This window comes from Dendroctonus ponderosae, unplaced genomic scaffold (genome assembly GCF_020466585.1).
Source record: "Dendroctonus ponderosae isolate FM_Combo_2020 unplaced genomic scaffold, Dpon_F_20191213v2 Dpon_F_20191213_1, whole genome shotgun sequence".
Lineage (NCBI taxonomy): Eukaryota > Metazoa > Arthropoda > Insecta > Coleoptera > Curculionidae > Dendroctonus > Dendroctonus ponderosae.
In genome coordinates this window covers 7,189,350-7,209,668 of record NW_026017110.1, presented here as the reverse complement: position 1 = coordinate 7,209,668, position 20,319 = coordinate 7,189,350, and the positions used below count along the sequence as shown (strand labels likewise).

Sequence of the window (20,319 nt, the reverse complement as noted above, 5' to 3'; positions counted from 1 at the left end):
ATCATTTTAATTTTTTCCGAATGTCAGTTCCGATTTGTCTATTATTTTAATTTTTTATTAAGCTTTCAGCAACGCTAAATCTTCAAGCCTAAACAAAGGTTGTTTACAACAGGGACATTTTCTGAACAGGAATTATAAATTTTATGTTTCTTTGCTAAAAAAGTACCCGATAACTGGAAAATCGCGAATTCCCTAAAGTGTTTGCTGAAATTTTAGCCACCACAACTGTTTGTCTGTACGTGAACTAAAATCAGGTTCTAATGTGATCTCAATTGTATTTGCTACCCCTTCGGAGTCAAGCATCTTCTATAGGGTGTTTCAGTTTCAACTGATAATCTACTCAGGATTGAAAACTACGAATTTTTTAAAACGAGCGCGGTTGAATGAAGGTCCCACTTGTACTCCTGTGCTTTCAATGTGGGAAAAAATGATGATTTAGTGCGATCTCAATGACATTTTCTACAGACTGAAAGTCAGCCATCGCCTATAAGGTTGACCAGTTTCAAGTTATTATCTAGTCAGGTTTGAAAGTTACGATTTTTTAAAAAGAGCGTGCAGTTGAGTAAAGAGTCCCACGTGCACCTGTGGCTTCAATGTGGAAAAAAATAATATCTTAACGCGATCTCAATGAAATTTTCTACAGCTTCACAGTCAACTATCTTCTCTAGTAAGTTTGAAGTTATTATCTGGTCTGGAATGAAAACTGCAAATTTTTAAATACTTTTAGATTATTTGTACACCTGCGTTTTCATAGTGGACAAAAATGACAAAAATTCAACAATTTGTTTCCTCAAGACTGTAAATTGGAAATACATCAAAATATAGCCAGCAAACTTAAGGTTAAAACTGGCAATTTTTCATAAAATTTGTTTGAATATTTTCCATAAATATGGATATTACTGAAAAAAGTGATGTGGGCGAGCTCAAAGCCAAAATTTTGTTCATAAAAATTATCATTCCACTGAAAATAAATGGATTTTACTTACACAATTTGCTCTCTATTGTGAGATTAGAACACTTTTCATCAATTTGTGCTAATTGAATATTTTAAAGGCAAAAATGTTTTATGCAAATTACCGTACAAAAAGTTTTTTTAAACAAGAAACCGCCTCAACCATTTAAGACTCATCTGCTTTCAGATAAATACTGCACTTTTTCGATCACCGTATATACCGTAGAGTATCATAATAGCGGCATGTAAAATTTAAAGCTTTTTTTAAGGCCGGAAGCGAACACTTTCATAACGCCCGTAATATAGGAAGCTTTACGTATCCTTTGATAATGCGTTTATAGGAGTTCTGGGATTTTTCCATTAAAGTGGAAAATTTAGCTATTAGGAAAAAGTGAATTTCCCATTAAGGAGAAAGTCGATTATGGGGCGGCTACAAGTGAATTGAAAGGGATATCGCGACGAAAATCTCCTGGGGGAAAAGGTGACTAGTCAACTAAAATGTTCCAGCAGTGAATATGATTTTTTTCCAGTTTGTTAGATCATAAATGAAACCTAAAGAGTGAGGAGGATATTGGAGTTTTAGTGCTTCAGATTGGCTGTAAAGAAGGCCATTGAAAAATTTCCCTTTTCAGTTCTTAACACACATTGTTTAGCACAAGTGGGTTTCATCGGGAAATTTTACTACCAAAATCCTGTCTGCAGTGAAACCCAAACACTCAACAACAGCAAAATTAATCAATCTTTGCGCTGCGCTTCAGCTGAAATCAGTCAAATTTCAGGTCCTAAATCGGCTAGTAAAAATACAATTTTCTTATAGACGCTTGATTAAACTACCCAAGTGACTTTAAACCAACATGGGGCTAAAAGTGGGCCTTAGATTTTCAATTTATTAGTTCGATGGGTCAAATGAACATTGGAAAACATTCATCAACTGCTGATGTTGATGACTTACCTGGAAAGTATAGGGAGACTTAATGGTGGCAATTTCATAGTAAACATCCTTGAAGTCCGGAGGAGTGGATATTTCCACTTTCAGAGTCTCCAGAGGCAAAGAAGGACTATCGACACGATTCTCTGTTGCGCCATCATCGTCGATAATTGTGGTTATCGACTCGGAGCCTTCAAGACTATCGACATCGTCCGATCGAGCTAGCGGTGTGACGACGTCGTTGCTAAGTGGTCCAGCTTCTCCCAGTTTAATAGCAGCCGAAGCTGATAACGTTTCGTTGTTTCCAGCGCCGTCTTCGTCGCCGCTTTGCTTGCGAATCGTTACCTTCGGTTTGGGGCTTGTTTTGTACTGCCATCTTCCCGGCGTTCTGAAATTAAATATTGCCCTAAATTGAAATGTTGTTTTATTAGCAACGAGGCATTCCAGGAGGCTGCAATGCATATGCAAGCTTTGGAGCCGGGTATATGCAATTGAAAAGAGTATGCGAAAAAAAACAAAATAAAATCGTTTTTCCAGCAGGATTTTTAAGTGTATCAATCCGGCACTCATATTGCAAATGGAATTCGTTTTGCTCAACATTCATTTTTTTGGCCTGCCGAATGAGAGTGGCGTTGGCTGTGAGGTCGTTGTGTTCAGTCCAGAATTTTTCTGAATGGCTCATCGGCATTTTATCCCGTAATTAAAAATCTGGCTCTCTCCAAAGCCAAATAGTACAAATTAAAAACCAAATCGCCAATTGCTAAAAATGGACGTTTCTTCTGCTGTTATGCAGCGCCGAAAAAAAGCCCAATAACTCCAGGCCTGGCCGGACTTCTGCAAACTTTAATTAAAACCCGGCTTTCGAATAGGTTAAACTGCAACATAATCCCGACAGGAACCACATCGCATATAACCGTAATCCATTATATTAACGTAGGCCCTGCGGATTTGCAGATTTGCGGTAATTATATTCTGTCCGCCAAAACATTACTTGGGTTTCGTTTAGTCCAGATGTTATTCACGGCGTTTTTTAGTGAGTTTTTGCTAGAAATATTTGAATTTTTGCTGTAGGTTCAACGCTACTTGATAGTTTTTTCAAATAAATCGGTTACAAGACGAATTTGTACATTCGTATATGCATACACAGGCGCTTTGGGAGACGAAAGCTTGCCGCTCAAGTTTCTTATTGAGTTTTAACTTCCCTCTTCCAAGCCGGTTTTTTTCCTGTGAGGAGCAGTACAAGTTTGATCTTGCTGTTGAGTTTTCATTATTAAACCAATAATTTGTTGTAGAAGTTGCGTTCAAGCTTAACTCTTTGGGCACGACACTGATTATAAAGTGGCGGTCTTTGCTAATTTTTTATGTTTCTTCTATGAATCAGTGTCGTGCCCATAGTGCTTGGCACAAATTTCCCAAGAACAATTTTTTCCTTCAGTGTCGAAAATTCCCAAAGTTAAAGTACAAGTTTCGCTTAAAAATTATTACAATTTTAGCAGCAAATTTTTAACGCAGAAGTTGTGACGAACCCTTCAGGCATGACTCTGATTGTAAAGCAGCAATTCGCGGTTTTTTACTGATTTGTAACTTTCTACCAGTCAATCAGTGTCGTGCCCGTAGGGCTCGGCACAAATTCCGCAACAATAAATTTTTAGTTCAAGGGTGAAAATTCTAGAGTTGAAGGCGCATTTCACTTTAAGCTATTAAAATTCCAACACAGAAGCAACAAATTATCAATCGAAAATTTGGGAGCAACAATGACTATAAAAAAGTGAAACTGTTTTTTTTACAAGTTTCCACGTTTTCCTTCCCAAACAGAGCCACGCCCTAACAGCTCTGCACAACTTTTGCTTTAAATTGTGGGAATTTGAATAGTGAATAAATTGTTGACGGAGAAGTTGTGCCAAGTCCTTCGGGCAAGAAACTGGTTCTAAAAACTAAATGTGAAATTCTTTACTATTCGGCAAATTTTACAGAAAAATTGCTGTTCTTCTCGCCTTTGTGTTAGAACTGAAATCTTCCTCAAAGGCTCGTCCAATTTGCGATTCCTGAACACACCCTCGATCCTCAATGGAACTGAAATCATAACTTTCGCCCTCATTTGCATGATCTATTAGACGTCGAATTTGATTCCCAATCAACAATACATAAGAGAAGACCCCAAGGGACAAAATTTTGCATGTGATGTCGATCCCTCAAGTTTAATATCTGCGTTCCCTATGCCGCATAGTTTATCTTCTAATATGCGCTTTAATGCTTGTCGGAGCGTGAATTTAGAACACATATCGGACATTCGAATGGGGCGCACACCGAACTGGGTCCATTCAGCGGCTTATAGCATATTAATCAATCGGCTAAGCAATTAGGAGCAAGAATGGCCTTAAAATCACGCTCAGATAAGGCTAGTTTTAATCAGGACACACATCTTAATTCTTACCTATTTAGCTTGAATTTATACACGCTGGTAGAAGCAGATGGAGATTGATCTACCGGCGAAGGTTGCACTCTCGGCTTGTAGCCCCTCCGGCTCACTGCTGGACTGTTCTTCTCCTCACTGGTGACTGTTGAAGCCCGATTCGTCTTCCTTCGTCCATTTCCACTAGAAAACCGTTTACCAGACGGTGCTGCCGTATGTTCTTCGCTGTTGGCAGGCGGAGGAGTTGAAGAGTTTTTCGAAGATTTTGATTTGCGATTGGATTTGCGATTCCCTCGACCAGATTTCGGTTGTCTATGTGTAGACGTGTGTGCTCTGTATTTATTTACATGTGTTAGTGCATGGTGTCGGTGCATTCGCATGCTTCACATGCTTCAATTATATAGAAGAAGGAAAGAAGACAGTAACAGAGGTCAAGAAGTTTAGTTGTTGAAAGGGTGTGACATGCAACAGTTGCTTGATTTTCTGGCTTAAGACCGTGGAGCAAAGTGAGAAATTTCTGAACCAATTGAAGCAAAAAAGTCGGTTTTTGTGCGGAAACTAGAAACGTACCTAATGGTATGTTTAGTATAAAAAATGCACGTTTTAAGGCTTCATATCGCAGTGACAATTAGAGTGTGATAAGTTAACTAATTGTCCAAATATGAGCCAAGGACCAAAGGCGATTCTCAACGTCCGCAATGTTTTAAAGTTTCTGCAAGTTGCAAAAACAAGAATCATTCCTAAAATGGAATTTAGATCAGAAAGGTATAGATTTGAAGGCTCTATCGAAAAAACGGCTACTAGAGCTTTGCACCTCAACCGGTTCTCTAAATATGAGCGAAATATTAGAGCGGGTCTCAAAAGCAAAATCCAGTTGTTAAAAATTCGCATATTGGGAGAAAACTAGAAACATTCCTAAAATGAAATTTAGACCAGAAAGGTATATAGATTATATAGATTTGAAGGCTCTGTACAAAAAACGGATGCAAGAGCTTTGCACCTCAACCGGTTCTCTAAAAGAGAGCCAAATATCAGAACGGTTCTCAAGAGCGGCAATATTTTTTTAATTCTAATTTAGCGAGAAAACTAGAAATATGTATTCCTAAAATTATTTTTTGCAACAAAATGAAAATGTTAAGGCTCTACTCTGGTAAAAACCAGAACCTCGCAGCTTAACCGATTTTTTAAAGAGGAGCCAAAGACTAAGAGGGGTTTTCAAAACCCGCAATATTTTTATTTTTTTGCATTTTGCCTGAAAACCACAAACATTCCTAAAATAACTTTTACGCCTTAAAAGTTTACACTTTAGGGCTGTATAAAAACAATAATGAGACCTTCGGAGCTTGACTCGTTATGTAAATATGAGCCAAATGCTATAAGCGGTTCTCAAGTCCCGCAATTATTTAATTATTTTCTCATTTTGCGATAAAACTATAAACATTCCTAAAATCATGTTAGGGAACAAAAAAAAATCCACAATTTAACAATGAAAACGAGATGGTTGCACCTTAACCGATTTTTTAAAAATGAGGCAAACACTAAGAGCAGTTTTCTAAACCCGCAAGGTTTTCAATTTTTACGTTTAGCGTGAAAGCTAGAAACATTCCTAAAAGGAACTTTTGGCCAAAAAGCTCTATATTTTAAGGCTCTATCTATACTAATAATTAGAGCGTCGCAGCTCAACCAGTTCCCTAAATATGATCCAAATGCTGCGAGCGGTTCTCAAGACCAGCAATAATTTGAAACTTTCGCATTTTGCGTAAAACCTAAAACCTCTCGATAAAAAGTGGACATTTTAAGGCTCCATCATGCAACGAAAACCAGAGGCTCTCAGCTTAACCGGTTCTCAAAATTTTAGCGAAAGACTTAGAGCGTTTCTCAATCTCCCATTAACTTAAAATGGTCGCATTTTGCGTGAGAACCAGACAAAAGCCTAAAACCTGCAAAAAAGTTTGTTATTGCGTTATAAATTGTTTTAGTGCATCTCCATAAGAAACAACGTTTCGCCTTTCCATATCATGCCATGTTCAGGTATTAGATCAAATTATGCAAGGAAATTATAGACTTATTAGTAATAAGTGAAAGAGGCGACTTATTTACAAAAGCAGCTAAAATTAAATCGACCGTTATAAAATTAGTTTAAATTGATAGCAGAAATTATGGGAAATTTGCGTTCTATAGTGATTGAAAGAGCTTGAAGTTCTCGTCATAAATTTGGCCAGAAACGCAGGTAACGACCGATGCGTTATTAAGAGAAAGGGTCAATTATAAACCGAGTAAAGGGGAGTTTGAAAGTAAATAAACAGAAACAAAGCTCACTTGGAATTCCTAGTGGAGCTTCTATTCTTGGCCGGCTTTTTATACGTGGGCTGACTGCTGGTCGCGGTCTCTTTCTCAGTTCTTTGTTCTACCGTTTCAGCTTCTTTTGGTCGATTTTTAAACCTTTTCGCCGGCTTTCTCGTGGATTTTATCGAATTTTGCGCGTTAAAAGCATCAGCTGCCGCCATGGACACATCTTCGTTAATGGAGGCGGCAGGGGTCGGCTCCAGGTGCTGCTGTTTCTATAAGTTTAGTAGGCAGACAAAATTACCATTTCATTACTTATTCAGCATTGAGGCAAGTTGATCTTACTTTATTATGTGGCTTTAAAGCGGGCGCTGCTGTTTTCAGAATTCTTAGGCTTTGAGTGGGCGCAATCTTGCCTCGCACCGGGTTTTCTTTCGGATGATTGAAAACTTGCGATGTGCTTTGCAGCACTTGGGCGTACTTTCCATTAATGTATGTTCCAATCACACTGGTTTCGTATGAGGTCATGATTCCATCATGAACTACCATGCCTGAAATGTTGAATGAAGTGAAAAATTGTGTAACTTGAATTAATCTCATAGAGTCGTACCTTCCATCTTTGAAACTAATCCTGTAGGGCGCGGATTATCAGGCCTTCTAGTCGGTTGTTTTTTCACATCGACAGACGGCCGCAGTTTCTGCTGGAACTTCGAGCTGGGCCTTAAGTTTATTACTTTGTACGTCTGCTCGACGACTTCTGAGGGCTGGCTGGATAGGAATTCGTACTCTGGATCGCCGATGTTATTTCCGATAATCACTGCCGGCTCGTCGTCCGACTTCACTTGGACGACACTTCTGGTCGGTTTTTCTTCGGCTATTACTTCGACTTTACTGGCGATAATCTGAAATTGAGTATCGCGTCGCTGGAAGCTGTTTTATCACTTTGAATTATTCGTTAAAACAAGTTATGTATTCTGGGATTTTTTACTCGAGCAGACCGAGAACCAAAGTTTTCTGGAGACGAGTTTTTTAGTTTAAAAGCTGATAAGCTTCCATGTAAACAAGAAAACTTACCGACTTGGGCGCTTCGCTAACAACTTCCACTTTGGTGATTATGTGCTGCTTTGCGGCTGGCTTAACCTCTTCGATCACCTGGACTTTACTTACAATTATCGGGGCCACCACGGCTTTGCTTGAAATTACATTGACTCGAGTTGCCGGCGAATGCTTAATCTCGGGCCTTTTTGATTGCGGATTTGCATCTGGGCCTGAGTTCACGTGAACTATCGACGACACTTCTTGAACCGTCTCGATTTTATGCGAAACCGTCTTTGAAGGACTGATTTTTACCACGTCGTGCTTAACGACGGCTGGTTTAGTGTCGATGATTATGTTTGATGTTACATCTTTGGTTTTTTCTGAAACAGTACTTAGTTTAACTGCGGTGTTTTCTGAGGTTTTAGCTGAAAATCGGGAAGACACATAAGGAAAGTCCACGGCCACAGAATGGACAAAATTGCGCTAGAAAATAATACGATTTCCAATTGACTATGTTAAGGTACAAAAATTGAACCTTTGGATAAAAATTCACGGAGCATGATTATATTTATTATATTTTCGTAAAGATATTGGTAGTAAAAAAAATAATTGCTCCTTAAATAAAACTTAGGGCTCATTCTCCTACAAACCCTCGAGGTTCTTATGCAGGAAAACACAAACTTTTGTACATAAAAACCAGAAGAGGCACCAAAACCTTCTCGTAGTGTTCAGCCTTTGATTTTTTTGTAAAATCACCCAACTGAAATTCTTTCTTACCGGTAACAGCTGATGAACTTTGCGGAGAAAACACCATAATGGTGTTTCCGATTGTGGTGGTAAAATCTAAAAAGCCATAGACGGTCTGAGTGACCAAATTGTCGTTTTGGACTGCTGGAGTGGCCACTTGCGCTGGAATTTCATTGTTGATGAACACTTGCCCGTTGGAAGTCCAAATGTTAACTGAAAAAATCACAATTTTAGCCCAAATACAAAAAAGAAATCAGACCGATATTGGATGCCATTTCTCGAGCGCCCTGGATCGAGGTTTTAATAAAATCACATGGCTTTCAACAATGCATACACATAAATCACAACAAATTGCGCCTGGTTCAGTGCTTTGGGCAAAGAAAATCTGCAATAAGCGGATAACTAATGACAACAGCTTGAGAAATGAAAGGAAATATCAATCAGCAGTTCGCAGTTTTCGGTTGAATTCCAGGTCAATTAAGTGTAAATTTATAAATTTCAGCCCAATATCAATCAATGTGTCCATACGGTGGACACACCACACGGAGTGCGTAAATAGACACTTTCGCCATATTTAATGCCCATTTTCGACGTAGTTTGAAGAAACTGGGCAAAAAATGTGCTGGTTTTTGTCAAGCGTCATTCTCGGCGTAAATGTAACGCAGAAAAAGCGGAAAACTCCATACAGTAAATTCCAGCAAACGTAATTAAATTTCAATTTAACCCGAAAAGAAATAAAACGATTTACTTTCATTAAACGCCGCTTTCATTTCCGCCATCTAAACTTAGTGTCTGATTCTTCTGGCACCTTCATTCTTTTCCACCTCGGTGTGTCTTTCTGTTTTAAATCAGATTGACGGTAATTCTACTGGAAGTAGTAGACACTAAATTAATTCGAGATAAATTATATGTTGTTCACAGTTTTTCGCTGGAATGTTGCAGCAAAGGACAGAGATTTTTGCGCAATTAAAAAAATCCTGAAATAACTCAGCTCTGAATCTAATAAACTTCACTTTCAATAAACAGAAAATGAGCGAATGCTTACAAGAAAAAACGAGTTTTTCTGATCATGTCGCAAATAAAACCTTTGCACGTACTTGAAGACTGAAAATCTCAAAAATTATTGCCCTTGACAAAGATAAATAATGTATCTCGAGGACGGTCATTCATGCAACAAATCATTTTCCGATATTCCCCAGATAATGCTGTTTTCTTTGCCACTCTATTGTATTTGTCGGAGATTTTCCCGGGATGAAAAATTTTTCAGCCAACTTTCAGACAAGGGTCACCTCGGGTTCATTTCCCGTTATTTGTTCTTCCACTTTTACAAATGACAATCTGTAATTTGTTATCGATTTCCAACGGATTTGTACCTTTAATGCTGGTTTATTGACACACGACGTAGATAGACAGTTAATGGTATTGACGGAAAGGAACGACTTTTTCGTCTGGCAAAAGAACGAACAGACAAATTGATATGGATCGCATAAAGTTTGCTTTATTGCCCTTCACATGTGGGTTCATATACATAACTTCAACCAACAAAGATCCATCATTTTATCATCCAAAGTTGGATATTTAATAACTCCTACATGAGCAGCAAATGATCCATCATTAAAGCTGAAATACATTTTTTTCCAGTTTTTTTCCAGTCCAGCAAAAGTAGAAAAAAATTTCTGGAGTCACACTGATTTTGCGGAGAGGAGTAATGGCTTTAATATCTTGTGAACAATTGGTAGGAACACGCTTCGACTACGAAGCCGCCCTTTTGGCCTCTGATCGGGCGTTTTCTCCAAAGGTGAAATATTCTTATAAATTAAGTGATTATCTTCGGCCGACCCGCCTTGCCAGCCCTTTATCTTCTATCTGGCGGCCCCTATTAATATCCAGGAAATTAATTAAAATGTGACACACGATTTTCGTGCAACGTGTGATATGGGAAGGAACGCTGCAATACCATTAATCAACTTTGAAAGGTAGCATGTAAGTTGGAGGGTTTACAGCCCTTTCAAATCGGGGCTAAACTGCGTATTGATTAAAGCAGGTTTATGGTTGATGTTAAAAATTTGATAAAAGCGGATACTCCTTTTTTGATTTGCTGGTCTCAAGCCCAACTAGAACCAGTTCGCAATTATGAAATGTTAAATATTGTGGTAACTTTTGTCGGACTATCCAATGGATTAAATTTTTTTGATCAGAAACTGTGCATTTTGGCAAAAGAACCCAAAAAGGATTTCATCAGAAGACCTTTTTGTTTCCAGCTGCCTGCAGAATATGAAAATAAAAATTATTTGCAGGAATTCGGTTTCGCTGCCTCGAAGTCTCAAATGTGAGGTATAGCGTACATTTTTTGGGACAATCCAGCGGTTTAATTTTTTTTACCTGAAAGTGCCCATTTTAGAAGAAAAACGCAAAAAAGACATTTTTGTTTCCCACTAATTGTGGAGTGGAACTATAATTTTTATTTCTGAAAAAACCCTTGGCGTGCACAGTTTTGTTTGTCTCATAACACCCAATGTTAATTCTAACGATAATTTTCTAGGACAAGCCGACACTTTTGCCTTTTTTAACGAGAAACTGTGAATTTTAGCGACAAAACCCAAAAGCGCTCTTTAGTTTATAACTCAATTGAGAATTTAGGAGAGTTTGTGTTTGCAGGATGTGTCTTACAACCATTTGCACCCGAAGTATTTGCCGGATTTGATGCTGCTTACAAGAACCCAAAAGATATTTTTTATTAAAAACTCAATTGAGAATTAGAAAAAAGTGTTTGTTTGAACACAAACCCAGAAGAGGGTTTGGTTTTCAACTGCCTGCAGATATGAATAGAAAAATATCTTGCAGGAATTCTGCTTCGCGGTCTCGAAGTATCAAATGTGAGATATAACGCAATTTTTTTGGGATAATGCAACGGTTTTAGTTTTTTTGTCTGAACTTGTCCATTTTAGCAGAAAAACACAAAAGAGCTTTTTTATTTCCAACTGATTGCGGAGTGAAACTATAATTTCCATTTCTAAAAAAACCATTGGCGTGCACAGTTTTTCTGCATAAAAACACCACAAGTTAAATATAACGATAATTTTCTAGTCGACACTTTTGCCTTTTTTAACAAGAAACTGTAAAAAAAAAATTTGCCGATGAAACCCAAAAGCCCTTTTTCGTTTAAAACTCAATTGAGAATTTCAGAGAGTTTGTGATGCAGCAAAACCATTAACGCTCACAATGTTTCTGACTTGAATCTACCAAATGTTAAATGTCGCGTTTGTGTCTCGGACATTGCAAAGGTTTTAATTTGTTTTCCAAAAACTGTTCATTTCAGCAAGAAAACCCAGAATAGTTTTTTTGTTTCCACTGGTCTGCAGAATACGGTAAAAATTTTGTTCGAAAAAAAAAACATTGTGGTGCACCATTTTTCTGACTGGAGTTTAGCCAATGCTCAGCTATTAGCTTCAATCTGGGTTTGGTCTGGAAACAACATCCGAAATCTACAACTGTTTGCACCCGAAGTCTTTGCCGGCTTTGATGCTGCTTCTCAAAAGCATCGTAAAAACGTTCAGACTCTGTTCAACTAAAGCAAGAGGGTAATATTTTAAATTCCTTGAAACTATTTTAGTACAAACATTTGAAAAACTGAGCATAAATCCTTCGAGTTTCGTAGGTAGCAAGATTAGGACAATCTATAATTTTAAAGTTGAGCTATAAATCGTCCTAGTCTGACCCAAAGGTGACCCTTGAGCTAGCTCATATATAACGCTGGCAAACAAATGACTGTAAAATATGGTTTGGATTTTTTGCCATATTAATTCTAGCGGCGCCGGTTTGAAAATTGCATTTTCCCTTAAATAATCTACTAAAATAATAAGTGTAATATCAGCCCATAAGCTTTTATTCGCTCAATTTAACGTAAAACGCTTCTCCCATTCGCTTGGTAATTAAATAGTCTGCAAAAGTGTTTTTCCTGAGCGTGGAAAAAGTTTGGAAAATACTTGGGTTTCAAGTTGGACCGTTTCCTTTGCTCGAGAGGACTATTTAACAAAGTTTACCTTTTATGGAGTGGCAGCCATAACAATGGAGGACAAAGTCTGCACAAAGCAACGGCTTGATTTTATATATCGACTAAAACCTAGCTGGAAAATTCAATTTTCTCCTATTTTTATTCGACGTGACTAAATATGAGCCATTGTAAATTAAAACCCACCAATTGTTTATGTTTCTTTTAGTTTATTTCATTCCGAACGTAAAACCAACTAATAAATAAAACACTCAATGCTGCCGCAAAACATTACGAGAACACTTAACTTTTATTGCACCTGCAATAACAACACATTTTAAATGGGTTGCAGTCAACTATTGGATCGGACGATGAAATTCCTATGTTCGATTTGTTTCGGAACTATTAGTTCAATTTAATTTTCCAATTTCGAAATATTTAGATCATTTATTTAACAGGAAATGTTTAAAAAACACGTGTATGTTTTAATTTATTGACAGTGATGGGGATTCTTGGAAAGAAATTACAGTTTTTGTTTATAAAAAATAAAATTCAATCGAGTTTTATTTTAAGAAGTTTGTTATTTATCGATTCTTAGAGTTTGTGTTGGCATGAGTCTTGAAGAAAAACATTGAAACACAAACGTGTTAGATTATTTTCTAAGCAACTAAAAAATTAAATTTAGTTTCTGGATCTTTTATAATATAATAGACATTTAAGCCAATTTAAATTTAAAGTTGAATCATCTTTTTGACTGGGAAACGCTACTTTTAGTCCAAGCAAATTTGCTTGTGTTCCTTGTTTATTCGTAACTGAGGAATTTTTGAAAAATTGTCACATTATCCACCTTTTCTCCCTCGAAAGCTCGGTTTGCCCAAACTAAAACCTCCTGCAAATTCCCCATTGAATGATGAACGCTTGTGAAAGCTTCAAAAGAAAATCGATGGTTGTTTGTAGAAAAAGTTCCATGCGCTATTCATGCTCTCAACATGATTAGTAATGCATACTTGGCTGAATCGCGAATAGCGAATATCCTGCCTGCTAAAAATCCGAACGGGAAAATGCATTCAATATTTTCGGGGTACCGAGGATTAAATTGACGAGAAAAAGCGTCTGTAATCAATTTATAAACGCAGGTGCATATCAGTAATATTTCAATGTGACAAACCCGACACGTGAACAAAATGCACTGATGGAAAATATTGCGACTAAGCGTGCGAATTTTTCCCACGCAAATGCGGTTTCACTCAACATTTTTGAGGACTCGACAGGAACCAACTGGAAAAATCAACTTTTGATTGAAGCTCCCTCATGAGAGGCGGCACCATTAATTCATGTCGGCCCTCAAAGCCTCAAAGGAAAAGTCATAATTTCCAAGAGCGGCAAAGTTCCGTGTCAGCAAGTTTTGACAATAAGATTGAGAGTTCCCCACTCCATTTTAACCAATAAGTTTTGCATACAGAACTTCTTGATGGCTTAAATAAAGAGTTCTCAGTTAATTTGGAACATGCACAGTGCACAGTTTCCATATGAATTTGCCTTCCAAGTATGGAGCAAATCGATTAAGCGCCCATAAAAAATGTGTCGAAAATTCTTGGGCCTTTCGCGGAAAAAAATGGAAAGACTTTTTCTTGAAGATTTAATCCAGTCGTGCTTGCGAAACGTCTGGAAGATTTTTTTACATCACCAATACTTTTTCAAAAATAAATTAATCTGATCAATTATGAAACTAAAAAGACGTCAAGGATGGTCCTAAACATTCATGGAAATCCCCAACAAACAACTGGCAAAGGAAAACAGAAAAATTTTATCCGACATGATGGCAATAAAAAGAGAAATGCGATGGCAAGGGTAGGCCGGAAACGCTGTACTGGACGGGCTGAACCCGATTAGAGTTAATCGCAAGATTGGAAAGTAATTGATCTACATTGTCAGGCCACGAACTCTAGACTCAGTAGTACATAGAGTTGGCGATCTCCTCAGCAGGGCCTCTTCGATTAAAGCCGGCAGGATTTTTAAAGGAGCAACCAGAGATTTTCCCTATAGAATAAAAGGGTCCGCTATCGGGATGCCCTCGATTTGTCAGCTCAAAGCCCCAGATTACATGTAAATCCTTCCACGTTACTTCTAGCAATCTAATTGGTTTCTGGCTATTCAAACTGAGGCGCTTCCAAATCAAACGCGGGCTGGAAAAGTATCTGGAAAGGCAAAGTTTGGTGGTCGTATAAAGATCCATTACAGCCTAACCTTCCGATTAACTCGAAACGTGCTCTAAGTTTCGTTCGGCGACCCTTTCGAGAACCTTTTTCGATTTTTATGGGCCAACGAGTCGATTAAATTTTGCCGATCTTCGATCTAATTGAAGTGCTTTCACTGTTTTTGAGCTTCGGCCCTCAAGCCTTGTAAACACAGCCAATTTACTGCTGAAAGCACACTTCGTTCTGGTCCCAGAATTTGATCCTATCTAAAGCAACATGGATTTAGAAAGGGGGTTCTTTTTTGGCAAAAAATGACTTTTAATAGTGAAGTCCCTGAATATGGCCTACATTATTGGGAAAAATCTGCCAAACCAAGCAGAGTTGTTGGAAGCAAAAATGTGTGCACATTTTCAGCTTCTTTTTGAAAGTTTAAATTTCATTCATTTATAAAGAGTGCACGAGTGGTCCATCACAGATTCGCTATATTCCTGAACTATTTGCCATCAATAACAGATAAGGATCGGCTGGCATCACTCATTATTAACACAGTGAAAAAGCCGTTCAATGGCCAAAATTACCCTAAATGATCAATGGGCGCATGTAGAGCTAGTCAGTCTAATGATTTACGTCAGGCAAATTATTACAATTAATGTAGTTTCGAGTCCACCTCCATACATTCAACGTCAAACTTTGTCAAAAGCAATGGCCTGGACAAAATGGAATTTATGTTTCCTGCTTTGGCTATTCGGGTTTCGACATATTCATATTCAGTCATTTTGGATGAACAGCCTGAGCATAATTAATTGTTGCTTATGGCTGGAAGAAACATTCGCAAAATCTGCCATTGAGCCAATAAAAACTGTCCGGCTCTAGGTATCAAAACAAGAACACCAAAACGGCTCAATATTCCTTATGAAGACAAATTTTCAAGATGTTTAGATAGTCAGGCACGTTTGAAAATTTCATTTTTCCCACATCCATCATTTGTTCGTGACGGGAAAACGGCTGCAGCTGAATCGGGGTAACGGGAATCTTTTCAAACCGGACGAGACAATCTTGTTCACGCCTAATAGAAATGCGGAAATGCATAAAAATTGTAAATCTCCCGAATGTGTCATGGGACGGATGCGAGGGCCCCGCAAATTTTATAGAAGGGAAAGTTATTATGTCACGTTCAATTTACACCCCGACGGGGCTTGTGAGACCACGCCACTAAAATTATTGCCCCTAAATTCCCTTGGGCAGTCAATTTATTTTATTACTCAACAGCTTGATTAATGACTGCCCAATTCGCCCAATATCTTATCGCTAACTTTCCCAGTTCAAGTGCGGCCATCATAATAATATAAATCATAGAAATAAGTCAGCTGCGAAGGTTTAATTGTACACGTTTGTGGTTGTTTTTGTTTTGCAGCTAGATGTTAAAAACGAAGGGATGCTCTTACTCTCGCCGCATTTTGGCAATTGTCTTTAATGCTCACAAAAAACGGCATTTTTATATCATCTGCTGAAATGCTCAGCGTTCAGTTGAAATCGTTTAGAGAAAACCATTTAGACAATTATAGCCAATTTATTTGAAACACAAAAAGAAGAAAACTGCTACATAACGCAACGACAAATTAAACATGCACAATTCGAAATCGAATCTAATTAGGAAAAAAGCCATAAAATTTGCTCATTTAATTGAAACACTTTATTACCCCAATATTTAGGGTTCATGTCTTTATCAACTGGTAAATTTCCATGCAAAATTGCCAAAAGTCGTGAAATATTGTCCTGGAATTGATAAACCACAGAATGTCATCGCCGTAGACTTTTTCACGCATTGCAATGATTTATATTTCGGGTTTTAAAGGAAATAAAACAGAATCATTATTTAAAGAGCCGACGAGCTTGCGAAAAGCAATAACGTGAATCTCGCTCTCCCACAAGGGGGACAATAATAAATTAAACCAGACGCAAACTCTTTAGGCCAAAACCAGCTTCTTGAATTTTTTCTCCAAGTTTCGATTTCTGCTGGATACTGGACCCGATAAGATTTACATGCAACGGCTCCAGCTTTCTTTCTTATTGGGAAACTGTTAGGAAAAAACGAGCCAATTTGAAAGAAATAGGGCGGGCTCCCCTATGGGAATGTTAGATTTATGTCTATGTTTGTTGAATGTTTTGTTCATCTTGGGAATCTAAGATAAGAGCTCGATAAGTTTGGTCATTCGACAGGTTTATTGAGGACATCAACTCGGGTATCAAATAAACTCCAATTTGGTGCTTTCTGTGTCTTACTGTTACATGGCAAATTCAAAAATAATTTTAGTTTAATTTTATGATAATGAGAAAATTTACGAAACTGCAAAATAAATAAATAACTGAGCGAAGACAGAAACGACTACTTGGTTCCTTCTACTTTGAGCAAGAAAATAGAAGTTAATTTCCAAACAATACGGGAATATTTATAAATTGAGTATTGAAAACCTCGCCTCCCACATCAGTCTAAATATAAATACGTTAAAACAGAAAACCGGGGGAAGGAAGTCTATTGAACTTTTGCCATCAATTTCAAACGTCAACATATAAAAGGCCATAAATATGTAAATGTAGTAAAACGTTTGACTTTTGCAGGCAAAACCTTTAATGAGGCCATAAAAAGGTGAAAAGGAAAATGTCAACATTGGCAGAAATTCGCATCGCAGCAAATCTCGGCAACTTCTTAAGAAAACTTAGGCAACTTTGTCCCAAACTGGATGATTCGTACTCTAATTGCGATCTCTAGTTTTCCTTCTCTTCTAATATTCCTGAAGTCGGCCCGAATTTTCACGTGTTCTTTACGCACTAAATGCACGATTTTCTGCCCATAACAAACGAGTTTCTAATATGATCTGTGAATTTTGGCTCAATCCGTTTTATCGACAATTTTTATATTACACAGTTTTTCAAAAATGTGTAGCTCCCAAACTGAAAGTTGAATGAAAGCATCGTTTTTGTCCACCGCAAGAATACAAATGTTTTCACCTTTAGAGGTCAGTTTGGTCTCAATGTTTGGGAAGGTTTATGAAAAAGTTTCAAAATTTTCACAGGAGATTCTTGAAATACGAAACACAAAAAATTGAGGCCCAATCATTTTCAAAAAAATTGAAGCGCGTTTACGCTTGTCAACATGTAGAACGCAGCTATGAATAAGATGAGCAAGTTTGGTCTGGATCAGCTTATAATGGCCAAAAAAAACTTCCAAACTTCAAGTGCTGATTTTTGTACCTCAATCCCGATTTTAAGAATTCGTCTCTCAAACACTACGGAAGATGGAAACCTAATTAACTCCCCCTGCGTAAAAACAGTACCTGCAAATTAATCTTTGTAATGCGTTTAGCCTCAATAAGTTGGGTTTATAAAGTAAATTTAGAAAAAACTTTTAAAGCTGCAAGTGGAGAAAAATTATCTGAAAGTTTGTCATGAGTTGGATAATTGGGAGCTTTTTGAGAAGTTGAAAAAAATTTTAGGGACGATTCTTGTGCCGTAGGTTGGTGTTTTTTAAAAATGTCGCTTTCAAACTGGTATATCTGAAAGCACTATTTTCTTGCTCAACGTAAAAAAAATATTTAAAAACGTAATTTGTAGTACTTTTGCTTGAACTCATTCATAACAGAATTCGAAAATTCTCTCCAGCATCTGTTTGTAAATTTTTCCCAAAATATCAACTAAAGCTTATTGCTATTCGTTTTTTGTCGCTCACTTCTGTATGCTCCGATTGCTTCTGCCATTAATCCTATTTAATTTTTCCAAAATGAGAAAATTCCTCGCCCATATCTGTCTAATAATAATAAAATAAAAAAAAACTCGCAAAATTTTTGGTCTTCCATTGGCCAGTTCAGCTGTAACGTTTTACAGGCAAAGACCGATCGACAATAACAATAGATCAGTAAATTTCCTTTAGAAACTCATTAAGAATTAGATAAAAAGGAAAATGGCAACATTTGCGGAAAAATTCATGTCATCAACTCCTTGCATTTTTTGTATGAAAAATCCGGAAAATCTCCAAGAGTTCAAATTTTGAATTCTAATCGCGATCTCTAGTTTCTCCCATTTCTGTCATCACCACAGATGCAAACCTTCGTAAAAAAAAACATTTCCTAGCTTTTTGGTTTATTTTCTTCATAATCTTGATATCAGCTTTAATTTTTGTTTGTTACCAGCGCTTTTAATTTGCAGTTTTCATAAATTTTCTTATTTTAATAACGAATTTGAAATTTTACCACCCACTCCATTCGTGATAGTATTAATTAGAAGAGACACTCGTCTGTTCCCAAAAAATGTTTGCTCGAAATTCTCGTTTGCTTTACCAAACTTTCCTGCAGTTAGGCGCAAACGGGCGAATTAATGCAACATTTCAGGCAGTTTAATTGTAAATTTGGACAGTTTGGCTCAAAAATCTTTTGTGGTCTTGGTTGGTGGTTGAAACTGTTGATTAGTCCTGGGTAACTCAATGAATTTTTGGGAGTTGGCGCAGTGCCACGCAAATGGTTTGGTGCGCTAACCCAACGCACCGGCGCAGTAACCCAGTTCCGTTGCTAGGAAACTGTTGATGACTGCTTTTACTTGTTTTTATATTTTTTAAGGGCCATTTATAACTAATATTTTTAACATTTCTTCAAAACTTCAGAATTTTTAAGTTTTAGCAAAGTTACTCTATTCTCTAAATGCTCAATTTTCAAAAAATACGTACAAATACTGATAATCTTAAGCTATTTTTCGCGAAAAATTATGAAATAAATTTCGTCGCTTTGTAAAAAGTTTGGAAATTGCTTTCCAGCTTCGAATTTGGTACAAAAATCAAATAATTTTCTATCAAAAAACGAACTGACAAAGCGAAAGTTTATAATAAATTATTTTGGAAAACTCGTCACTTCCATTGCTCTGACTCTGAGTTTGTTAAAAAGCGTTTAAGTGGGTTTTCGCAAAAAATGACAAAATTGATTTTGCTAGAAAATTCGCCTTATTCATCGATTTGCAGAGAACTTTAGAAAACCGTTTTCAGCTTCGAATTTGGCACAAAAACCAAGTAATTTTATTCAGTTTTTTACCGAAAGCAATTAAGATTATCTTAAAAAAAAAAACGGCAAGGGAGCAAAAGTTTCCAAAAAATTATTTGGAAAATTCGCCACCCTCATCGCTCTGACGAGTTTTCAAATTTATTTGAAATTTTAGGCCATTCCAGTTTTGTCAAAGTTTCTATTAAGCAATTCTTGCTACGCAAAAAACGTATTATTTTTAGTTTTACTTAAAATACTGACAATCTGCAGGTATGTTCTGTGAAAATTATAAAATAAATTTTATCGGAATACTCGGCTCCTGAACAGCTTTGTAAAAATTTCCTGGAACCTTTTGCAGCTTCACTTTTTTTGTCAAAACCCGCGTAATTTTTTGCCAAAAATATTTCCCTGAACAGAACAAGTTAAAGTTTATACTCAATTATTCGGAAAACTCGTCACTTTTGTCGCTGTGAATAATTTGTTTTATTTAAATTCCGGTTTCTTCAATTTACGTCAATATTTCTAAAAAAACTCTCTCTAAACTGAACAACGCGTTTCGCCTAACGTTTTACTGTAAAATACTGGCAAACTGAGAGTCTTTTAGGCAAAAAAGTTAAAAGATGGATTTTACAAGAAAAGTAATCGTCTTTACAGTTTGGTCTTCTTCATCGTCTTTTGCGAATACCCGTTTTACTTTTGAATTTGGGACAAAATCGAAACCAAGCTATCTTGTTTTTTTTCG

The 20,319-nt window shown here is 37.0% G+C and overlaps 1 protein-coding gene across 3 annotated transcripts in view; it reads right to left on the bottom strand.

Moving 5' to 3' along the window:
* Window positions 1–20,319, bottom strand: part of LOC109545934 — an 86,022-nt gene that overhangs the window by 2,863 nt on the left and 62,840 nt on the right. For 2 of the 3 annotated variants that reach the window (XM_048670074.1, XM_048670075.1), the window contains 7 exons: window positions 8,395–8,577; window positions 7,654–7,997; window positions 7,190–7,481; window positions 6,925–7,130; window positions 6,613–6,854; window positions 4,315–4,626; window positions 1,905–2,268 (listed from right to left, as the gene is read on the bottom strand). In XM_048670074.1, coding sequence (XP_048526031.1) covers window positions 1,905–2,268; window positions 4,315–4,626; window positions 6,613–6,854; window positions 6,925–7,130; window positions 7,190–7,481; window positions 7,654–7,997; window positions 8,395–8,577 — 1,943 coding nt within the window. The remainder of the gene's footprint in view (window positions 1–1,904; window positions 2,269–4,314; window positions 4,627–6,612; window positions 6,855–6,924; window positions 7,131–7,189; window positions 7,482–7,653; window positions 7,998–8,394; window positions 8,578–20,319) is intronic. The other variant, XM_048670076.1, reaches the window with a different exon arrangement.